Source organism: Mytilus edulis, chromosome 8 (assembly GCF_963676685.1).
Source record: "Mytilus edulis chromosome 8, xbMytEdul2.2, whole genome shotgun sequence".
Lineage (NCBI taxonomy): Eukaryota > Metazoa > Mollusca > Bivalvia > Mytilida > Mytilidae > Mytilus > Mytilus edulis.
Window position 1 is genome coordinate 8,647,370 of NC_092351.1, and position 24,483 is coordinate 8,671,852.

Genomic DNA, 24,483 nt, shown 5'->3' on the forward strand with positions numbered 1-24,483 from the left:
CCTAATGCAAATTCATTTTTCTTTAGGAATCTCGTAATCCCGTTTTATTTTTACCATTCACTTCGACATTAAGGTTGACTTTTCTTTTGTGTTAAGAAATGCTTTCGTTTATATTTTTTGAATTTTTTATTCAAAAACTCGGTGGCTGAATGGTCTCGGTAGTTACTACTAAAATCACTAGCCAGTCAACACTGAGGTTGTGAGTTCGAACCCCTCTCATGCGGTTACACTCGACTTCAATATTAATTGACTAGGGTTGTTATTTTTCCTATCGGAGATCGGTGGTTTTATCTGTGCCCCCCGGCTTTCCATCGATAAAAACTGGCCGCCACGAAATTGCCTAAATGCGGTGCTTAAAAGTGGCGTTAAAACACCAAAATAAAATCAAATCAAATCTCATGTCTTTAACAATTTTACAATCAGAGGAAAGAGAGTCGTTAATGATTTTTCAACATTCCACCCACTTAATTTCAGTAGATGGTTTTCACTTTTTTTGTTTTACAATTGTGTCTACTATTAATACATTGACTTTCGTCGTATTCCGTTTTTGTACCATGGCATTGTCAGGTTCTTTGCGATTTTATGAGTTGAACTTCACTTTGGTATCTTCCAAAATGCTGTTTTTTGGTAACATCATAGCCAAAAGGATTTGTAGGATGTTCACTTACAAGTATGCAAGTGACAGTTTTTAAAAGATGCGTAATAAACGACTTTAATGCACCCACCTACCATACGGCTATGTTAAATATCATTCGAAAGCTTACTTTTTGCACTTTTTGTATTGCTTTGTCGTCAGTAATTTGTATTTTGCAATTTTCTTTAATCTAGGTCAACGGTCAAAACTTTATTTAGTTAGAATTAAAAACAAATGCTCTTTTCTGGTACTTGTGTGATATGTATTTTCAAAATAGTTATCTCAACCTTTTAAAGCAAAATACCATAATTCCAAATCAAATGCAAACTAAAATGTTGAATGCAAAAAAGATGTCTCTTTGTTTTTTCTTTTCGTCTTTCAAGAAAGAAAAGAAACTCGATGGTTCAAATCTGAGCAAAAAGACAATAAAAAAAATCAAAACGAAAAGTCTCTTATCAATGACAAAACCAAAAACTTGTTCTGCCCTAAGTCAATGCCACTGCTGCTGGTGTTTTTATTCCATAAGGGTATCACCAGCCCAGTAGTCAGTAATTCTGTGTTGACATGAATTAACATTGCTATAGTCATAATCATCAATTATCTGTTTATAAAACTTCGAAATTTTTTAAATACTAAGGCTTTGTTACCTCAGGAATAGATCACCGTAGCTGTATTTGGCAAAACATTTAGGAACTTTTAATCCTTCATTTTTCAATGTCATATTAGATATATATGTGTTTATTTTCAGAAGTCATGTCGATGGAAGGATATCTAAAAAAGAAGTTGTCGCTGCTTAAAGGCTATAGAGACCAGTGGTTTGTTTTGACACAAGATGGACATCTTAAGTACTATCTCGTAGGTATATTTAATCTACTTATTTTGAATGTTTTTTTATTCAACGAACACTTGACTTTCATATGATTCATTCGCATGATAACAGTTTAAAACATGTCAAGAACTATCTGTAAAAAAGATATCCGACGTATTTAAATTTGAGTATATGTTTAAAACTATCATTTCGATAACCTTCAGAGGCACAAAGATACCATTTAAATAACATTTTTTCTGTTTGTGTTCAGTATTCCCGGTCCTCGTATCTTTCTGTTTACATTCAACAAAATCCCGCGGAAATCTCACATGCGTAGGTGCGTTCTAAAAGTCATGTACGTTCGTACAACAAAGTTTACATTAAAAATTATGATTGTCCCGAATAAACAGCTGTCACGGATGCAAAGAGCTATTGGAGAAACAATTATTTTAATAAAAATATAAATCTTTGTAAGATCTAGTTCAAATGTTTATAGTTTTTCACTTGCTTTCCATCACGATATTATTAACGAGACGTTTTTTCAAACACAACCAAATCACCCACCATGACAGCATTTTGTCCAATCACAGAAAGGATTTTCGAGCATGCGTATTCTGTTGCCATAGTTAAGCGTCCTTAAGTTCAAAGGGCACAAACCGAAACTAAAAAAAATCATTGAATATTTTTCCCCACTAGATAGAAGGTTTCAATTTTCTGTGTATGCTTGTTTACATTTATTTTAACTCATCTGTATATCAATATATATAATTATGTGACAGTTTATTACCTACATTAATATTTAAAATGGAAATAGTTCTGCCTTAAATGTAGCGTATATAGCATGATCATCTATGAATACGTTTTTAGACATTTTAATTTTTTATCTAATTTGTAAGCAAAATTCAATGGCCATTTTAACAAACTTCGATGTTTTGATGATCGTGTGACATAATATAAGAAATACAACTAAGTATCATAACAAAACAAATCAATAACATGGAAGTTCAGTTTCATAATTGATTTTCGACTTTGATATAAAAGGTTTAAATTTCTTTTCCATTTACGGTGTCATATAGTCATTCCCCTAGACATTTTGGACAGGATCCAACTCCCCCTCACCATAATTGGGGCACTCTAGGATCATGGTATATTGCGACTAGTTATACAAGACTCTTATTGTTCCCCCTTTGTGGTACTTTGTTTAAAATTAATTATTCATCAAAATTATTTGCTATTTACTATCAATTTCAAGTTGACTATCCACAGGGGTCACTGATATATCATAATATAGAGACTCTCTTTATAATATATCAGGGAATTTCCGTAAAGGTGTCTCAAAAGGTACATAGGGACAGGACAATTTTAGCACTCCTCCTTTTTTCTAAAATCCGTTACGTTTTGTTTTCTGTTAATTTCAATTGTTTTTACGTGGTTTTTTGTATAATATCAACATACATATTTACTATCAATACCAAGTTTACTAGATGAAGGCAACAGTGGTATACCGCTGCTCAAAACTCGTAAAGCCATGGACAAAAACAAATTTGGGGTAACAAACTAAAACTGAGGGAAACGACACAACATTAAAATGTAACACACACAGAAACGGACTAAGCATTAGACAAAATCCGATTAGAATAACAAATATAACAGCAAAACCAAATACATGAATTTGGGATAGAAAAGTACCGTAACACGTCTTATAGTAATGAGAATTCACACTCAAATATATGAGAAAATAAACGACACAACGGAAACACTACGTTTAAATGTAACACACACAGAAACGAACTATAATATAAAAATGGCCATATTCCTGACTTGGTACAGAACATTTTTAAAGAAAACAATGGTGGGTTGAAACTGGTTTTGTGGCATGTCAAACCTCGCACTTGAGTGGCAATGTTAAATATAACATTAAAATGACAAAATAATATAACAGGACTAAAATACAAATAAATAGGAGAACATATTAGACAAAAAAACACATGAATAATAGCTAACAAAAGGCATCAGGTTTAAAATTCAATACGCAAGAAACGCGCCTTGTCCACACAGGACTCACCAGTGACGCCCAGATATAAAAGTTCGACAGTTACTAACCACGGCGGTCACTGATTATAATATGGAGACTCTCCATATACTATATCAGTGACCGCCTTGAATAGTAAACTTCGTAAATAGTTTTGTTTATACTATGAGAAAATTGAGAATGGATATTGGGAATGTGTCAAGGAGATAACAACCAGACCATAGGCCACCGATGGGTCTTCAATATAGCGGGAACTCCCGCACCCGGAGGCATCCTTCAGCTGGCCCCTAAACAAATATGCATACATAGTTCAGTGATAATGAACGTGATACGTAACTCCGAATCATACACAAGAAACTAACATTCAAAATCATACCAGACTAACAAATGCCACAGGCTCCTGACTTTGGACAGGCGCAAAATTGCGGCCGGGTTAAACTTGTTTATTGAGATCTTAACCTTACCCCTATACCTATAGCCAATGTAGAAAAACAAAAGCACAAAAATACGCACAGTTAAATTCATTTTAAGAGAATTACGAGTCCGATGTCAGAGAATGAAACTAAAGAAAATAAACAAAATGACAATGATACATAAATAACAACAGACTACTAACAGTTACTGACATGACAGCTCCAGACCTCAATTAAACTGATTGAAAGATTATGTCTTCATCATATTAGTATCAGACACAATCCCTCCTGTTAGAGGTTTAGTATTATACCATCATGACATATATGAGAAGAACATAACCCGTGGCATGCCAACAACTGGTTTTAGAATAAATGTGCTTAATTCCGATGCAAAGACCCTGTAAGTGAATCAATATTTAAGCCAAAATATGCAATCTTTGATGACCTGATAACAGTATGTATCTATATCCTTTCTTAATAAGTCTGTTTAAAGGTTAGGTTAGCTCTACATATACCATAAACAAAAATTGATTAGGAATACACTTATTTAATTTAAGTATATTATGTATGATCATGGTATACAGAAAAAACACGAAAATATTTGTCCTGTCCACAAGCATTAAATAAATGAAAAGTACAAGAATTCATTATAGTTTTAAACGGAAGTCTTGCCTATGACTTGAAAGTACGTATAATTACGGACATAATATCCGGACGTCTATATTTTTGTTTTCTTCCCAAACCCAAACTGAATGATAATCAGCGAGGATGAATTATGAGACTATGTATTGTACCAATACCGGTAGGACACAGAGGCATGATAATAAATCTAATATGGAAGGAAGAGAAGCGACATACAAAATGAAGTCTACTCATTTAATAGTATAGATATACATGTACTGATATACCTTTAACCTTACTTGTGGACATTGAGACAGACGAGTTACCGTGTAGACATGCATTCAGATTTAAAGATATGAGATGAAGCCACCATAATGTTTTGCATGCACACGCTGATGGGCATACCAATCTGCATAACATAGAGATATTACAAGGGTATAGGATTGGTAAAGTCAAGGCAAAATGAAATATCTGGAAGACAATGAAATCTTATTTATGTTGACATGTAAATTGACTATGAACAAAATGTTGAAGTCAGCATCTTATAAAGGGGCACACGGAATAGTAGAGCCAGTTGATTCATATATATATATTAATGCATAAAATTTTCAGCCCAATCATATGAGATAAAGGATTAAAGGGTGCACAAACTACTATTCTACTGAGAGGAGCGTGGTGCGAAATCCTTTTGGGTAAAAATGTCGAAATAATAAAATTGAGAATGGAAATGGGAAATGTGTCAAAGAGACAACAACCCGACCATAGAAAAAACCACAGCAGAAGGTCACGAACAGGTCTCCAATGTAGCGAGAAATTCCCGCACCCGAAAGCGTCCTTCAGCTGCCCCCTAAACAAATATATACTAGTTCAGTGATAATGAACGCCATACTAATTTCCAAATTGTACACAAGAAACTAAAATTAAAATAATACAAGACTTACAAAGGCCAGAGGCTCCGGACTTGGGACAGGCGCAAAAATGCGGCGGGGTTAAACATGTTTATGAGATCTCAACCCTCCCCTATACCTAGCCAATGTAGAAAAAGAAACGCATAACAATACGCACATTAAAATTCAGTTCCAGAGAAGTCTGATGTCAGAAGATGTAACCAAAGAAAATAAACAAAATGACAATAATATATATTCTAAAGGAGCAAAGACTGGCGTCCAGAATATGAAGCAGCATACAATAAATTAAGGATCACATTACATAGAGGTTAACAACTATAGGTCATTATGCGGTCTTCAACATGCGCACACCCAATTCATCATAGTCATCTATTAGAGGCCCGAAGTTTTTTCTCTCTGAAATTCCTCTGCTTTATAAACGTTGACGGATAAATGGCATACCCACAAATAAAACGTTTGCCTTGTCTATTATTATCTTCTTTACGTAGCGTCCTATTATACTGAAAGTAGGAAACATGTAACTGTACAACTATTTACCCCAATCAAGAGTAAAAGTATAAAAAAATGATTCAGAATTAGCTTTCCATGAACAAATAATTGGTAACTGAGTATTTTGATGTGAAATAAATAAATTTATTCCAAAATAAACATACTATTTAAAAATTGTTTATATTATGTTGTCATTTTATCTGATCATTAAACTTTCTTGACTGATAGTCTGCTTTGGTATTTAACTTTCCTGTTTGTGAGTAGCTGTATGCCATATTAAGTTTTCAATGCACCAAATCCAAACTGTTCTAGCAATTCTATTGTATTCAGTAGACTTCATATATGTTACATGTATACCAACCATACTGTTTATATAGCTTACAGCAGTTGTATTGTCTGTAATAATTTCTACATTTTCAACAGTTTGCAAATCATTCTTCAACGCATAATAAACAGTTAAGAATTCTTAATAATTAATGGTAATCTTTTTCATCATTGCTCTATCTGCTACTAATTTTTTGTTCATTCAAAACTGCTCCCCAACCTAGAATTGAGGCGTCTGTCTGAATTATAACCCGTGGTTTTCCACTATTATTTTTTTCCTTATATAATAAATGTATTCTGACCAACACTGCAGGTTTTGTTTCATTGCTGGTGTTACAAACATTTCAGAATCAAAATCTTCCAATCATTATTGGGGTATCTAGTTTTAAAAATGGTCCGACAACCCCGCCTGCCAACCAACATGGTCGCCATGGCTAAAAATAGAAAACAGGGGTAAAATGCAGTGTTTGGCTTACATCTCTAAAATTAAAGCATTTAGAGTAAATCTAACAAGGTAAAAGTGTTCATCAGGTTCAGATCAATCTGCAACTAAAAAAATCAGTCGAACACCAATAATGTTCAGCAGTCAGTAAGATCTACAAACAAGTCAAACATGACCAAAGTTGTTAATTGACCCCTAATAAGTCTTTGCCCTTTAAAGTCAATATATTTTAAACACTTTTTGTAATTTTTTGTTATCTTTTACAAAAATCTTCTCCTGAAACTACTGAGACATATCTAACCAAACTTTGCCTCAATCAGTAAAACCTCGACCTTCCCCAGTTTCGCAGCCTCATACGGAAAGTTTATATTTTTCTGATATTGACCTCATATTGTATATGTCTTTATTTGTATGACCAAGTAAAGTATGAGAGTCCTTACAATCATTAAGTATATCTACCATTTCCTCTTTGTTTTGATATATTTCTTTACCTATAGTTGTGTCTAGTCTATTTACTACTTTAGACAGATACGTTGATCCTCTGACTACAATAGAGTGATATTGTCTCATTCTATTGTCATTAGGTATAGTTCTGGGCCATATAAGGTCTCATACCAACTGAACAGTTTGGACTCGTACAAGTCCTTTTAAATTCTAGGGTCGATTACTCTTTTCATCTTTCATGAGTTCTCTGTGTTTCTCTTTAGAAATATCATTTCTAAAAATATATGTGGTATTGTTTGCTTGAAGTTCATCTTATTTTTTACTACATCTCTGATCAGATCTGAATCTTTTATTTATATAAAAAAATCTAGACTCTTCACTGCTTGAGCCAGTTTCCTGTGTCTTACAAGGGGGTTCATTGGTACCAATATCATGATAGTAATCAGTTTCATGGACCTCGTACACATCTTCAACTACCTCACCTTCATTATTATACTCTTCGTCATAATCATAATCGTACAAAATTAAAACGTCAATGCGTTTGTTCATATCTTCTTACATTTTATTAGCTGAGGATTCTTCATTTCTCATATCAGTAAGCATACTCATTATAACATTACTATTGCTATCTGAAGTACTAGCGGACACCTCGTGGTTTAAAACGGTCTTTCCTTTAGCGTTTTGGTTATTAACTTGTGGTCCGCTACATGTACTACATTTACCAACACTAGTGTTTGAGCATTTTCGTTTAGCTTTTTTCTTCATATGCTAGTGCATCTGTATCCAAATGAGGTAAATCATCTTTAAAACAAGATTTAAAAGTTTTATCTACTTTTTCCCTGTTCAGAATGGCGACCGCCATCTTGGTCAAATAATAATCTCGTTTCACAAATGAAGTTGTAAGATCGTTACTTTCGTATAAAAATTCTTTATAGCGACATATACTTTCATTTAGTATAAATCATATAGATGTACAAGTCAATCACATTGACTTAATATAACTTTATGAAAATCTGCGTTAGAGGCTGCACATCGAGACATACCACGTTCGCTCGATATCCAAGTTAGCAACACATTGAGGTTGCAGTTGCGCGATACTATCTCATCTAATACCAGAAGTAGTGTGGCGTAATATAATTCATCCACTGTCCACAAGCACTAACGTCTTATTGAAAAGGATTTTTGGTTCAAATACTTGACTTCAAAGTGACTCCTTAAATATGCTTTCTTTATGAATTTGAAAATATGCTGATTTGTAAACAGGTTATCACGTAACAGAACGCCTAAATAAATAACAAAACTTCTATGTTGATAACAATGTGGTAAATTTAAAGTACTTATTCAGAAAATGTACATGAATGACAGTGTTGTTACAAGTAAAACTAGATGAAGTTCAATTTTATGGTCGGGTTTGTGTAGCACAGTCCTTTGTTTTTTTGTGTAGTATTTTGTATTTTGTAGTATTCATTTGAAATCCCCTGCTTCTTTCTATTTTTTGTAGTTCTGCTTCAGATATTTCCTCATATGCACTGAGAGTGAGTACAGATTGCCGTTTAATTCGGGAGATAGAAGTATCAATCTTTGGTCATTACATTTAAATCAGCCAACATATCTAATAAACACAGATTTCTTGTTATGTAAAATGACCAGTTTATTTATTGTCTGTACAACGTTTCTTTACATTTACAGGAAAAACCAATGGAGGAAAAGCAAAAACCTAAGGGACAAATACTTTTATTGGTTCGTATTTAATCTTTCAATTATTAATAAGTACAGAAATCTGTGTTATTCAGTGTAAATACACACTGTTACATACAGAAAATACATAAATAAAAAAGAAAACACAAAATGCATTATCCGATATAGATGCAATGAATATATCATCCATAACTGCTATGAAGGGCTTTTGAACAAACAGTTTCTTTGATGCCTTACACTTTTTGCTTTGGCATTTTGTTTACAAAACAATTATTGCATTCAACGTGTTTAAAAACGAATTACATTTATTTCAATTTAAAACATGCAGAAGCGCTATTATGCATTACCTCATCTCTTGGTATTTCAAAGGACTTATTTATGTAACGTGTAAATTAAATTTTTAGACATTACACATGCAATTCAGATTTTCTGTGTTTGAATATTTCAAGTGAATTAGTCAGTCTTTCTGAAATTTTTTATCTTGCAACAGAAATTATGTGAACAAGAGTCCACCATAACCAAAAGAAATAAAACAAATTGATCTGCTGAAAACCGTAATATATTTATCCCGTAATAATGGTAAATCGTTGACGTTTTTTGTTTTATTTTTCTGTAGACTTAGCTATTTTTTTTATATTACTGTGTATTGTCAAGCTTAGTTACTCATAATTGTTTCTCATTCACTGGATGTACGATGTTTTGTTGTTCCATACTGGAGCAGCTGACCCTGTTTGTTTACATTCAAATTCTAATTGTGTCAAAACCACGTGATACATTGAATCGGTATATCCAATCAAATTGCTCTATTTTCAATAAGGTGATGTTTTTATTCAAAGGGAATTATATTATTGGTTTGTATGATATTTCATTGTTTGTTTTTTTCATTCAATAGGAAACCTCATAGTTAGCCATGAAATTTGACTTCAATGGAATTTTAAATGAATATTTAATTATGTTCATAATATCAATCTCTTTACATTAAACCATTTTTGTTTGTTTATGATGTATATTGTTTTTTATTAACCTACTCTATTCATGAACAAAAATATAGCATTAATATCTTTGTTCCCCAAAGTTTTTCGTTCATTTGGACGGGTTTTTTTCGCGGGAAAATCGAGTGAAACATAGGGTGCCTGTCATTTTGAAATTCCTAAAAATACGAGTTACTAAGCTTGTTTTGTCAGCCATTAAGGTTAATGACGCTTTATGGAATGTAAACAAATCGATGGAGGCCGGCAGAGGAATTTTCTAAAGTTTTGAAATCTTTATAGGCATTCGGAAGTCTGATTTGAAACGACCATTAGAAACTTGTACAATAGCTTACAATAACAATGAAAACATATCTTTAGAAATGTATTTTTACATAGAAGAGAAGAAAAACATATTGACTGTGTACGCTGGTATTAGCGTACTGACGTTAATGCAGAGTTTTACCCGTGTGATATGTACAATATCAAAGTCCGAACTAACCGACATTATGACCGATTATAAACAAACGGTAAGATAATGGAGATATTATTATTTTGTTTAACATTTCCATAAGGAATTAATGTTTTCTGACCATAACCAATCCGTCCATTGTTTCAAGTGCTATGACATTTTTAACATTTTGAGTGAAAACATTTGATTATAAGTAACAGTATATGTAGGCTATTGAAAGCATTGATGTCCATGTTTCTATTAAAACAATGCATAGGCTAAACATGATTTCCTAGAAGACATCATAAATCATTTTCAGTGTATTGTATTTAAATTTTGTCTCTTTAAATATCTAAATGTATTCTTGCAGGTTCGTGTTTCTCAGAGAATACATTTCTGATAAGCGTTCGTAGACGGTTGACTTTTCTTAATTTGGTATATCTAGATGAAACATTTAGTTTTTAATTTTTGCACATTTTTATTTAGCTTTCAGATATAAATCAAAAGAGTGACAACGTCTCATTCAAAGTTAAATCAGCAAATAACAATGTCTTCCGTTTAAGAGGTGAGCTATGTCAGAATAGAATGCATATTAAAAGAATAAAGAAATATTATTTTTTTGTTAAAACAAGTTGCTGTAAGCAATTTAGTATTCAATATATTGAATTTGTTTTCCCACCTTGATCGAATAATAACATATCATGCATGATAGTTCATTTATCTGTGAATTTTATTGGCTAAAATCAACCGTGATAATCTAATATCACATTTATTGTTGTTTGTTTTTTTATAAATATTGTTATGTGTACAGGTGAAAGTAAGGAGAAGAGGAATGCATGGATTAAAGCAATAATTGAGACTAAGACCAAATTGAACAACAGAATGTTTAAGGTATTTTATGATATTGTCTTATATATTACTTTCGTCTGTCTGACTCATTTTGTTTTTTTTTTCTTTATTATAATCACACTTCGTATATACTAATCATGGTAAACACAATATAAGCATGTATTGTCCTTTTGTTGAAATGAACAATACTGGAAATTTTACATTTACTATTTGCCACAGCAGTGAATGTCTGATATGCGCTTTTGTATATATGTTTTTTCTTTTCTTTTTTTTTAAATCATTTTCGTATTTTTAGATAAAAAAGAAACAACAATTTAACAATTATGAGAAGAAGAAATAGTTCAAAATGCAAATGTTTCTATTTCAATTAATGTTTAATGTTTAAACAAAATTGATTTTAAAGGAATTTTTCGTAGTTCCGTATGTCGTTTAGTGCATTAAAGCATGGTCATATCCGTCGACAAATTCATGGTCATCGTCCTTGTATACATGAATTACTCTCGATGGCGTGTCCTTAAAAACCAAATTAATATTAAGATAGACATTTTACTATACATAATTGAATAATCTTTTTTCGATAAACAGGGATTTTATGACACAGGAGAAAGACTACAAATAAATATTGATCAAGAAGATGACGACACGGGTATGAATTATAATTTTATTATATTATTATATATTTCGTTTAATCGTTGACTTTTATAATTGACCTACATAATTTACATTATACCTTAGTACATCATAATACGTATTAGCATTGCCATTAAAAAACATCATAAAAGAAAGATGAGAAATGGACAAATTACAGTTTATGAAATGTTGAATAGTTCGAAACAATTATATATTTTTTTTAAGTTTTTAATCCTGAAATAGCATTTATCTTATTATTCACTGTTTCTGAATAATAAATGTGAATAATTAAGTCTGTGAGATTCAATCAAGTTTTTTGACACCATCATATTCAAGAAACAAAAGTACATGTTCGGTACCAATGTTTCGGATTTGTGTCACAAGATTCGCTACAATGCGAGGCAAATTTCAAATATAGACGATTTAATTCATGGAATTTTTACAAAGGTAATGAACTCTCATTGAACTAGTTCCAAGTTACTAGATCATATATTCATTAAACAATTTTTTTATCAAATAAAAGTGATTGCTAAGTATTTTTATTTGAACAACACGACGGATGCCACATAAAGAGCAAGATAGGCATACCCTTTCGTTGTCATCTTTACTTTATTGTTGGTTCTTGTCTTCCAGTCTTTAGTTTTCTATGTTGTGGTTTGTGTATATCTGTTTGTCAATTGGTATTTTATTCTTTTGTAGCCATGGCGTTGTCAGTTTATTTTCGATTTTGAGTTTGAATGATGTTTTCGTTTCTTTCGGCTCTCTTTTATACGAGCTTGTCTTCTAACCCATAACCTTTTACCGCGTGAAGACTTGAGTCGTCCTGAATATTGTTCAAATACACTATAAAAAATTGTTTCTCCACCTTTAGTGACCAAATCCATAATTACACTTCAAGATCAAAAGTCAAGTTGATCAACGACCGTTGAACCTGATTAAAAATCAAAGATCATTTATATTTCCTCGCCTAGTATATTTCTCGGATTTTGATTGGCTTACACACGTAGTAACATAGCACGGGTGGTCGTAATCCTTTTACCATGACGTTGCAACTCATAAAGTCCGGAGAATCTAATGCTCGTTGTCCCTAGTTTGATTGTTGTTTCAAGTGTAAAATTAAAATCTGTAAATTATCTATGATGTCTGTTATCAAATACATAATCCACTGACGATTTTGAAATATCATGCCGATCATTTTCATGTTATTGTAAATGCATCACATGGCGGCAACGTCTTCATTGAACGGGACTGCTAATATAGCTAGGCAAATGATCCAAGTTGATGTCACGCCGTCTGTCATATGACGATCAGAATATTAACCGCAAAATATGATTAAATCCAGTTTCTCGGTCTCTAGGGAAACACGTCGTCAATTTGCTTACATAAGGGTTCAACCAAAGGTAGAACCCTGTTCCCCGTAACAAAATGTAAAATTTCCAAATTTCAATAAAACATTTTTTTAACAATAAAACAATAAAAATAATTATTCGTTATCTATGTTCATATCCGTAGATATGGGAATTTAAACTTCATTAAGAACCCTGTACATCATTCGACTTTACCTCAGGTTTTTACTTAGTCCAAATAATTATGACGTTTTGGAAGGCTATTTTAAATTTTTGCTTTGACGCTTTCCTGCGACGTCATAATGCTGACGCCACCGTTTTCGGTTGGACTTTGAGACCATATTTTGCTCTCAACTTTGAGACCCAATTTTGCTATTTTCATTGAAGGTTTAAATTGATTGCATATATAAAAATTCTTACCTGTTATGTGTTTGTTTGTGCAAAATATTTCCAATTAATCCCTATAGTAATGATAAAATAAGTTACAATTCCATCCGCGGCGGGAAATTGTCGACTGCTTTTTTTGTAACGTTTATCTGATTTCTTTTGAGGAGACTATATAATAATGTTTGCACCAAACTCAGTATAATTTGACAGACCCGAATTTCCGGAACCTTTGTTTTATATTATCCGGAAAGTCAGGTCCGTCAAATGTTACGGATTTCAAAAATATATATTATACTCTCAAAATGAACCATCTTGGGGATAAATCAGCGAAACGTTTTTATAAAGCAGTAAATTCCCTCTCAAAATCCAACTGAAAATATAAGTTCAGTGTTATGACGTCGATGTAAGGCGTCAATAAAAAGAAAATACTAGCCTTTTAAGATGTCATAATTATTTAATCTAGGGATATTAACGTAGATACTTATAATAATTATCAATATTTTATGCTCCATATACGTTCAATTCAAATGCCGCCTTTTTTTTATATATATAAAACAATTTTTTTTAAATTAAAAAATGAGGAAAAAAACAATTTGGTTCTCATAGCAACCTTTTAAAATAACGTAATCCCAAACATTTAACTGAAAGTAATTTGTAAGAAAACTTATCATTTTATGTTCATAACAACAGGATGCAAAAATGTTTCCGGTCCTTGCGAAATGTGTATAACCTAATTTGTCTCCATATAGTCTATGAATAATGAATGTCATAACGGCTAAGTCAATATTTGAATCTGGCAGTGTTGTTCTCTATTGAATATAAAAAAACGGTTTTATTTCACCATATATTCTCTTGTCACTAATCTTCCTCCCTAATTGAGTTAGTTAAATGTTTTGTTGATTTCACTAATTGTTAATCCAAAAACTATTTGAAATTTCAATATCTACTAGTAGAATTTGAATTCGGATTCATACTCATCCAAAACCAATGCAAGTCAGAATCCTTGTTTAAATCCCAGAAGAAAACATATTTCTTCTAAAACTATTGTTATTATGTTTCTTGATTTAATTCGATATATGTACCATTTATAATTTTCATTTATGCTTGGTAGGTAAACAAAATAAATGATAATAAAACAGAATTATCGAATCGTTATTACAAAAACAATCTAGGATATGATAGCAGGTTATGCAACCAAACATGCCAACATTGCAGTGTACATTATATATTCCTCAAGATATTGATCATTTTATCTACATCATACTGCTTAGTAACTTTTCCACAAATCGACAATAACCGGGTGCGGGAATTTCTCGCTGCATTGAAGAACTGTTGGGGTGACCTTCTGCTGTTGTCTGCTCTATGGTCGGGTTGTTGTCTCTTTGGCACATACCCCATTTCCATTCTGAATTTCAATATCTTGACAAATTCCTTTTGGATTGAAAAATAACGTATTATAGGTTGATGGAGCATAGTTGGGACATTATAATAATATTTTTATTGACTTATCTATTAGTGCTATTTCTGGTGTCCTGGCAACTACAGTAGATCATAGTATCGAAAGATGTCTATAGTTGAAGAATAATTGCTAGCTATACAAAAGCTGCTGTGAAGAAATCAAATGAAATTAATTCGTCTAATGCGTTTTACCAGGATTTACCTGCATCAGTAACTCTAAAATTCATATGTAATGGGATGAAACGTGTTTATTTCAAAATTGATTGCTACTATGTACCTTACTTTATTATTTTTACTAAATTTAATAATGTATTGTTCCTTCAATGTCTCCATGTAGGATGTGCTTTTGATTATACTCCGGAACTAGAAACAGTAAGTGAAGATGGTGGAGCGATAGAAACAGATATTGCATCTTTATTTAAGACACCAAAAAAGTAAGTTATGATATACTATCTAAATACTGATATATAGTAGGTACCGATTATCAGGTTGTCTGCATGTTGATATCGTAAAATATGATCAGCTGTGAGTCACAATATGATGCTTTTAGTAAAAAAAGCCTTCATTTTGTGTTGAGCACCTGATATTTTAACCAGCAACCGGAAATTGACTTATCAACGTCGGTTCAAACATTATGACGTCGCTGGTATATATCCTGGTCAAAGTTATGAAGACCGGGTCAACGTATTTGACGTCACAAAGCCGTGATACGGAATAATATCAAAAGCTGAGCAGTGATAAAAACAGTGGGACGACCTATAAGTATTTATTATCAAGTTTATACAGAAAAAAAATTGATTTTATAACGTGCTCTATATTCTCTATTCAAAATCATTGAATTAGTTGCGGCTTTGGTCAAAAACAAACACATTTGTTTTCCGTTCTTTTGTACATAAATTAGGCCGATAGTTTGTCTCGTTTGATATTTTTGATAACTATTGAAATGTTTCACATTTGTCTTTTCAAGCCCTTTTATTGCTTTCTATGCGATAAAGGCTTTGGTCATTGTTGAAAGCCGACCGGTGACCTATAGTTGCTAATCTCTGTGTCATCTAGTCTCTTGTGGAGAACTGTCTAATTGGCAATCATGTCACATCTTTTTTATATAGACGTATCGAAATATATTTGACAAACTATTCGACGAAATAGCACTTAACAAATATTGTTATCAAAAAGTCTAACAATCATTTCAATTTATCCTTAATAATTTTCATGGTTCATTACTAAATGGGCTTTTCTCATTGTTGAAGGTCGCACTTTGGTCTAAAGTTATTAGTTTATTTGTTGTTTCTTATTTTTTTTATTTTTTTTTTTATCTCTTTTGAATAGTTGTCTCAATGGTAGTAATATCACACCTTTTTCATATTCAAATATTTATTATGTTAGAGATAATGCCTGTGAATATCGATTAATTTAGTGTTTAAACCTCTCAAATTTAACTTTGCGATTTTGGTCAATGTGCATATGTCACTTCCACAAGATATGTCAAATACTCTTGTCTATCAGTATTATGTGCTGGAAAAACTTTGTTGGGTACTCTCAAAATCGAAATTTAGAAAAGTAGACAAACACACATTTCAACATTAACTTACAATACCACCAAATAACATAATACATTTCAGAGAAACAAAACCATTGTACATACCTTTTTAATTGGCGTTTTCTGTCAGATGCTACATTGCTCATATTTCAACTAGATATTTGTTTTATTATTCAATAGGACAAAATTACACATTCATTACAAGCAAATAATAAAACAATAAATTACGCCACCATAGAAGTAAGAAGCTGATATGTATTAATTAATTAGTCCAAGGCTTCATATTATTTTTGAATAATTTTTTTGTAATAAAAATGAAATATTAAGGATCGTTGATTTCCATATGAAGGAGTTGTGCCCCATTCCGACTTGTCACTTTGTAATGTAGTATGTGCTGCCTTTTCGCAAAGCAAGGTTCAGGTCAATTGATTGCGATTAACCGCTTCTACGTCAATTATTGTTCTTGTTAAAAGCAGATCATCTAATGGAACTTACTTAATGGTGACTGGTGTACAGACATTTTTTGTTGTTCCAATTTTGAAATTCATGTACAAGTCTTTAATCACAATACTGAAATGAATTATTCAGAAATTCATTTGCAAAATAAATTGTATATTTTAGGCCATTTGTAGCTGTTGCAGCCATTGATTTTGGGACTACGTACTCTGGATGTGCTTTTTCTACAGTTCAAGATTTCAAAACCAACCCATTAAAGATAGAGACAATCGCACTAGATAACATCAATGTTCTTTCGTACAAAACCCCAACAGTCTTACTGTTAACCCCTGAAGGACGATTTCATTCATTTGGAGCAAAGGCAGAAGAGGATTATGTAACTTTAGCAGAAAAAGACGAAGCTCATCGTTGGTACTATTTCAATCGCTTCAAAATGCAACTGTATAAGTCAAAGGTATACTAATTTATATGTTTGTATGTAAAGAAACAATATTTTTTTTGCAAATAGTACATGTATATAGTGATTATTTAAATTGAATGTTGTAATGAAAGTCCCTATTATATTATGTGTAATCAACATCTGGGTGCAATACATGTTTTACTCTGCTGCATTTTTGCGCCTGTCCAAAGTCAGGAGCTTCAGGCCTTTGTTAGTCTTTAATTGTTTTTTCAATTCTAGTTCATTTATTTTTGGAGTTAAGTATGACATCCATTTTCACTGAAAAAGTACAATTTTTTTATTTACGGCTCTGCTGAGGCCTACTTCTGGGTGCGGAATTTGCTCGCTGCATTTAAGATCCATTGTTGAGGTCGGCTGTAATCAGTCTTTTGGTCGGGTTTTGTCTCTTTAACATTTCCCCCTTTCCGTTCTCAATTTTATTATACATTGTTAATACAGTTGTAATATTAGGCTATTTTCATTGTGCTAATTGACATTTGATGTTAATATCGCATAAATGGTGGAAAATGTATTAACAACTTAGTAAATTATTATATATATCAACTGAGAGAAAGCTGTTTATTTTTCTAAACTTCTGTTGGTTTTTTTGTTTGGCCAAGCTATGATAATTACATAGATTGCCTAAGTTTTATATCGCACATCTTTGCAGAATTCTTTGTTGTGGTTGTCATCCAGCATTTTTGTTTAGTCCTAGATTTTATAGATATTTAAATTTTCTGTAAAATAACCGTGAATAAAATGTCGAATAGCTAAATACACTTAATTTTTATTCACTAACAAATAGATTTAATTTACCAAAAACGTGTTAATGCCCTTCAAGTTCGCATTTGATTCTATTCTTTAACTGTTCTGATCTGCACTTACACATATTGAGTTTTATTCCTGACTGTACCATTTTGTATGAGTGTAAATTCGCAGAGTGTGAGATTCGTGCATAAACAACACCGATCTGCGAAATGGTTATCCAAATTCCCGGGAAATTATGAGTTTAGATCCATTAATTTGAAACACAACTTCAAAAAAAAACTAATGTATTCAGTCGCGGATTATGCCAGACAACGGGCCAACAAAATAGAAAACGTATATTATTTTTAGCTCACCTGGACCGAATAGCTTAGTGACTTTTTTCATCACTTGGCGTCCGTCGTCAGAAACCAGACTTGGTCACAATCATCATTGGGTATCTAGTTTTAAAAAATGGGTCCGGTGACCCGGCCAACCAACCAAGAAGGCCGCCAAGGCTAAATATAGAACATATGGGTAATATGAGACAATATCTGAAAAAGTCTAGTTTTTGGCAATAAGAAAAAAACCAAAAAAATTTCTTTAGACCCGGTATTTTAATAGCACAAATCGAAGAACACACATTGGGGATCTAGGAACTGTTGTCTGTAATTCAAATACTTGTTTAATAAGGAAACAATGGCAATTTAAAAAATGGTACAAAAAAAATCCTGTTCTTTCCTGTTACCAAAGTGAATCAATTTTAAAAAGTTTCTAATGGGAATAAGGAATAAGTTTAAGACACTATTTGTGGTTTACTAGTATATCCTGCAATAGTTTATCAAATGCCAATTATTGATTTTAGCATTTGCAATACAAAAGGTTTAGAAATATACTTAAATATAGTCAGATATGTCGGTAACATGAAAGAATCTTGAGTAACAGGACAACGGTAACAGGACAGAGTTGGTAACAGAAAGGATTTTTCTGCTTTATTTAAAAGTTTAAGAAAAATAAATCATTTTAGATTGGTCACAATTGGAAGATAACAGCAAACAATGTCATTTATCCTTTGAAACTGTATTTGCAAGATGAAAAATCTGCCCAGGTAATGAAAAATTCTAAAATAAATTCCTTTCTGTTACTATCTACTATACTAGAATTGCACAATGTTCTCTGCTGTTATCAAAAGCAAAAAACCTATTTTTTTATTCAATATACTGTATATTATTTTGAAATTTATTTGATATGGGGGTGATAACTTATATTAAATGAAATGGTTGGCATATAGTAGATTAACTGTTCGATTCTTCAGTGAAATTGTCTTGAACATCCTTCCTGTAACTGATGATGGTTATGCTGTTACTTTTGATCAGGTAACATGACAGAACGTAACAGAAAGGAATTACGCGATAGTTTTTGTCCTTTTTATCACATTAAATGTAAGTGTATTTCCTGTGACATATAACTTTTAAAAAGATGATATAAAAACACACTTAATGTTGTGGTGCACACTTAAAAATATTCTCAGAAAGTGTAAAAAAAAGGCTATAACAGGATAGAACACAAATAAGTATTTTTCTATAAATTCTTACCTTGGATGGGCTTGAATTTTCAAACCTGGCCGCCTTTCCAACTATTTCTTTGTACTTATACATTCAAGGAATGATGCTCTTCACAATACATAATGGGAAAATAACTTTTGGTCTTGTAAACGTTTCCACAGGTAAAAAAAAACAGTGGTAACAGGAGGGAAATCACCCCTGGGGACAAATTTTTTTTCTCTTAAAATTTGCAAAATTTTATTACATGCTATAGTTATATTATAAAAAGACAAATTAGGGGCAAGTTTATTAAATAATATATCATATATGTGAGAATCGGACGCCTGTTTAGTTAATTTGGATATTATTTGAATGATTTAGTTTTCAAAAAAACACAGGGGACAACATGATTTTAGGGGGGTTGAACATTTAAATTACAATATTTTATTGGAAGAAATATAAGAATGAGTGTTTAATTGGCAGGCCATGGTGCATTATATAATTTAGTTTATACTAAAACTTAAAATTTTCAAAAAAGATGGTTGAATAAAAAAATAATTGCTGGTGAAGTGCGGGACATGGAAATTAGACTTTTTCAGATATTGTCTCATATGCATTTTTGGCTTATATCTCAAAAACAAAAGCATTTAGAGCAAATTTGACTTGGGGTAAAACGGTTTATCAGGTCAACATCTATCTGCACTGAAAATTCAGATGAATCGGACAACCCGTTGTTAGGTTGCTGCCACTGACTTTGTTATTTTACGGAAATTTTGCCGTTTAAGGTTATTATCTTTAATATTATTATAGATAGAGATAAACTGTAAACAGCAAAAATGTTCAGCAAAGTAAGATATACAAATAAGTCAACATGACCTTTATAGTCAATTTTTAACCATTTTTCGTAAATTTTTGTCATCTTTTACAAAAACCTTCTCCATCTAAAACTGCTAAGACAAATTTAATCAAACTCGTCCACAATCATCATAAGGGTATCTAGTTTGAATATTGTTTCCGATGACCGCGCCTGCAAATCAAGATAGATAGAGATGACATGGCAAAAAAAAATACATAGGGTAAAATGCCGTTTTTGACTCATATCTCTGAAACCAAAGCATTAAGAGCAAATCTGACAGGATAAAATTTATCATTGGGTTAAGATCTATCTGCCAAGAAATTATCAGACCACTCAGGAAAAAGTAAAATCACAAAAATACTGAACCCAGAGGAGAGTCCAATCGGAAAGTCTATAATCACATGGCAAAATCAAATAACGAATGGATACAAACTGTCATATTCCTGACTTGGTACAGGCATTTTCAAATGTAGAAAATGGTGGATTGAACCTGGTTTTATAGCGCTAAACCTCTCACTTGTAAGACAGACGCATCAAATTTGATAATGATAATGATACGTGAACAAAACAAACAGACACAATAGGTAAATGGCGTCCGTAAAATTAACGAAGCGATAATTTCAGTTTCCCAACGTTTAACTATTAGGAAGCTGAAATCATCTCTTTTGTCGTAAAATTTTGTTTTCAACCGACCCTCATAGTCAATTTCTAGATATAAATCCTAATCAAGTGGCAAAATCGAGAATTTTTTTTATCTACAAACACATTCATTGATTCGCGTGTCTGAAGACAGAAAATTGTATACGTCACATATGTTTGTCGTTCAATGTATATACAAACAATTTTAAAATTTCACATAGGCAATGTTAGCATACTGGGTTAAAAAATCAAAAGTATGTAATCTGATGTACAGTAGTTGTCGTTTGTTTATGTAATTTATACGTGTTTCTCGTTTTTCGTTGTTTGTTTTTGTTTTTCTTATATAGATTAGACCGTTGGTTTTTCCGTTTGAATGGTTTTTGTCTGATTTTGTCTGATGCTTGGTCCGTTTCTGTGTGTGTTACATTGTAATGTTGTGTCGTTGTTCTCCTCTTATATTTAATGCGTTTCCCTCAGTTTTAGTTTGTTACCCCGATTTTGTTTTTTGTCCATGGATTTATGAGTTTGAACAGCGGTATACTACTGTTGCCTTTATTTACATTAGTAATTTTGGGGCCCTTTATAGCTTGTTGTTCGGTGTGAACCAAGGCTCCGTGTTGAAGGCCGTACATTGACCTATAATGGTTTACTTTTTTTAATTGTTATTTGGATGGAGAGTTGTCTCATTGGCACTCACACCACATCTTCCTATATCTAAGAATTAATTTCAGGAATAGACCGAGATTTAAAATAGCCCATAAGTTATTATATAGAATTTATAAGAATCCACAAATAGTTCATTCCACTACACGATTGATTAACTTTGACGTTTGTGGTTTAACGTATTTTGTAATTCATAATAGAAATATATCATAATAAAACCCGTTTTTAGGTTCCTGCCCCTGAATTGGTAATTTTAAGAACATTTTGCAGCTTTGAGTTATTATCTTGAATATTATTATAGATAGAGATAAACTGTAAACAGCAATAATGTACAGCAATGTAAGACCTAATAATAAGTCAACATTACCAACATGGTCAATTGACCCCCTAAGGAGTTATTGCCCTTTATATTCAATTTTCAACAATTTTCATTTTTACCAACGTTTTCCACTGTAACTACTGGGCCAAGTTCATTATAGATAGAGATAATTGTCAGCAGCAAGAATATTCAGTAAAGTAAAATCTACAAACACATCACCATCACCAAAGCACAATCGTTTCATGAATCAATCTGTGCCCATTGTTTAATATGCACAAAGACCAAGGTGAGCGTTACTGGCTCTTTAGAGCCTCTAGTTTTCCAATTGTACTATGGCTGTGAGGTCGTATATATAAATCAGAACGAGAAAACTAAAAATGGTTCAATAAAAAACACATGCTACATCATCTTGTAAAGCATCTGTCCTACCTCCATGACACATGTTGGTGTCTCTGTAGATAAAAAAAAATAGGTATTGGTACTTCATCCTTAGAAATAACTTGATACTGCGTGATCTTACGGGTGTTCCACGAAACCTCTTGTTAATATCAATGTTTTCAGCAATCAAAACCAGGCTATAAAATTTCTATGAAACAAACTGTTCAAAAAGAGTGTGAATCAAATGTAAATATTAGACATTTTTTAAGAACATACAATCTAACACTCTATCAGCTCACACAAGTATTCCCTATTCCAAACTACTCTTTTCTTATCATAAACTTATATATATTTATAATACCAGATGTTAAAACAAAGCTGTCAATATACCCAGTAAAAGAGAAAAATAAATATTTCTATACAATTGATAAAAATTTTGCTTTAAAAACAATTGTGAATATCAGTTTCACAAAGAATTTATTTTTGATAAATTATTTATTTAAGTATATTAATTTTACTGCCATAAAGATAAAAGCGGAATGGACTATACTTAATTATAACAGATTGACCCCACCTCTTTCTCTCTCATTTGCTTGAAAAAAGAGGGAAAAAATTGAGCATATTGACTGAACGACTGATTGAGTTTTAGTCCAGAGTAAAATAAAGATTAGGGTCAATTCATGTCATTACAATTCACTGAATGCAGTCTTGTTTAGAAGGCTCGAGTAAGAATCATTACTACAACACACATCCTTTTTAGACCTTTACTGGGTTTTTCATGTACAATTAATTCAACAAATACTACCTGTAGTTACCATATTGACATCTTATTAATTAAAACAAAAAGGCGTACACAAACAAATTAAAACAACGCAACAATGAAGGAAAATGGATTGTTAATGAAATGACTCGTGTCACTTCAAAGTTTCGCTTTATCTCCTCTTTTGAATATACTTTCATGGCCTGCAGTAACCCCATTTAACCTCTCATCTTGCTGTAAAATGTATTGTGAATGATAAGGCTAAGGGCGCATTTGTTGACTTTACAACTCTGTGTCATATACTTAATATAAAAAATAAGATGTGGTATGATTGCCAATGAAACAAAAGACCGAATGACACAAAAATTAACAACTATAGGTCACCGTCAACAATGAGCAAAGCCATTATCACACAGTCAGCTATAAAAGGCCCCGAAATGACAACTGTAAAACAGTTCAAACGAGAAAACTAACGATTTAATTTATGTACAAATGATTAACGAAAAACAAATAAGTAGCACATCAACAAACGACAACCTTTGAACAACAGTCTCCTGACGTCGGGCAAGCACATTCGTCAGCTGTTATCTAATTGTCCGTTTATGTGTATGTGGGATCTGTTTTCGTAGCAGTTCAGTGTTTCTGTGAGTCTGTTGTTTTCATCTTATACGTGATGCTTTTCCCTCAGTTGTGTTGTATGAACCGGATTTGTTTCACAAGTGAACTATTGAACAGTGATATACTACTATTGCTTTTATTTATATATCTAGGAGCTGAAAAGCAACATGGTTATCAAGGAAATGGGAGGTAAAACAATGAAAGCCATGGTTGTGTTTGCATTCTGTATAGAATACATTAAAGACAAGGTTATGGAACGATTAAGTCAAGCTATAAATGGTCTAGATGAAGATGATGTCCATTGGGTACTGACGGTCCCGGCTATCTGGAATGATCAAGCTAGACAATTTATGATTGCAGCTTCTGAAAAGGTAATTTTGTTTTTTGACACTATTAACAATTAAAGTGTAATTCATTTTTAAAAAACACGTTATAATAAATCTGAAAAAATGCAACTACTGTGTTGTTGTGTTAGGTTTACATTTATCGTTATCTACAGTGCCACTCAACTTTACCTTTAGTATACGACTTTTTTCGTCAACGTGTTTTCAAGCAACTTTTAAAAAACAAACGGAAAGTACAAGTGACATGTTAACAAGTCAAATATTCGTTTAAACATGGAAAA

The 24,483-nt window shown here is 32.1% G+C and overlaps 1 protein-coding gene across 3 annotated transcripts in view; it reads left to right on the forward strand.

The window, feature by feature from the left end:
* LOC139484721 (heat shock 70 kDa protein 12A-like) overlaps positions 1-24,483 on the forward strand; it is a 44,806-nt gene that overhangs the window by 17,920 nt on the left and 2,403 nt on the right. For all 3 annotated transcript variants that reach the window (XM_071268612.1, XM_071268611.1, XM_071268613.1), the window contains 8 exons: positions 1,383-1,489; positions 8,805-8,855; positions 10,719-10,797; positions 11,044-11,123; positions 11,667-11,727; positions 15,240-15,336; positions 17,064-17,352; positions 24,011-24,229. In XM_071268612.1, the coding sequence (XP_071124713.1) occupies positions 1,388-1,489; positions 8,805-8,855; positions 10,719-10,797; positions 11,044-11,123; positions 11,667-11,727; positions 15,240-15,336; positions 17,064-17,352; positions 24,011-24,229 (978 nt within the window). In that variant the 5' untranslated portion in view covers positions 1,383-1,387. The remainder of the gene's footprint in view (positions 1-1,382; positions 1,490-8,804; positions 8,856-10,718; positions 10,798-11,043; positions 11,124-11,666; positions 11,728-15,239; positions 15,337-17,063; positions 17,353-24,010; positions 24,230-24,483) is intronic.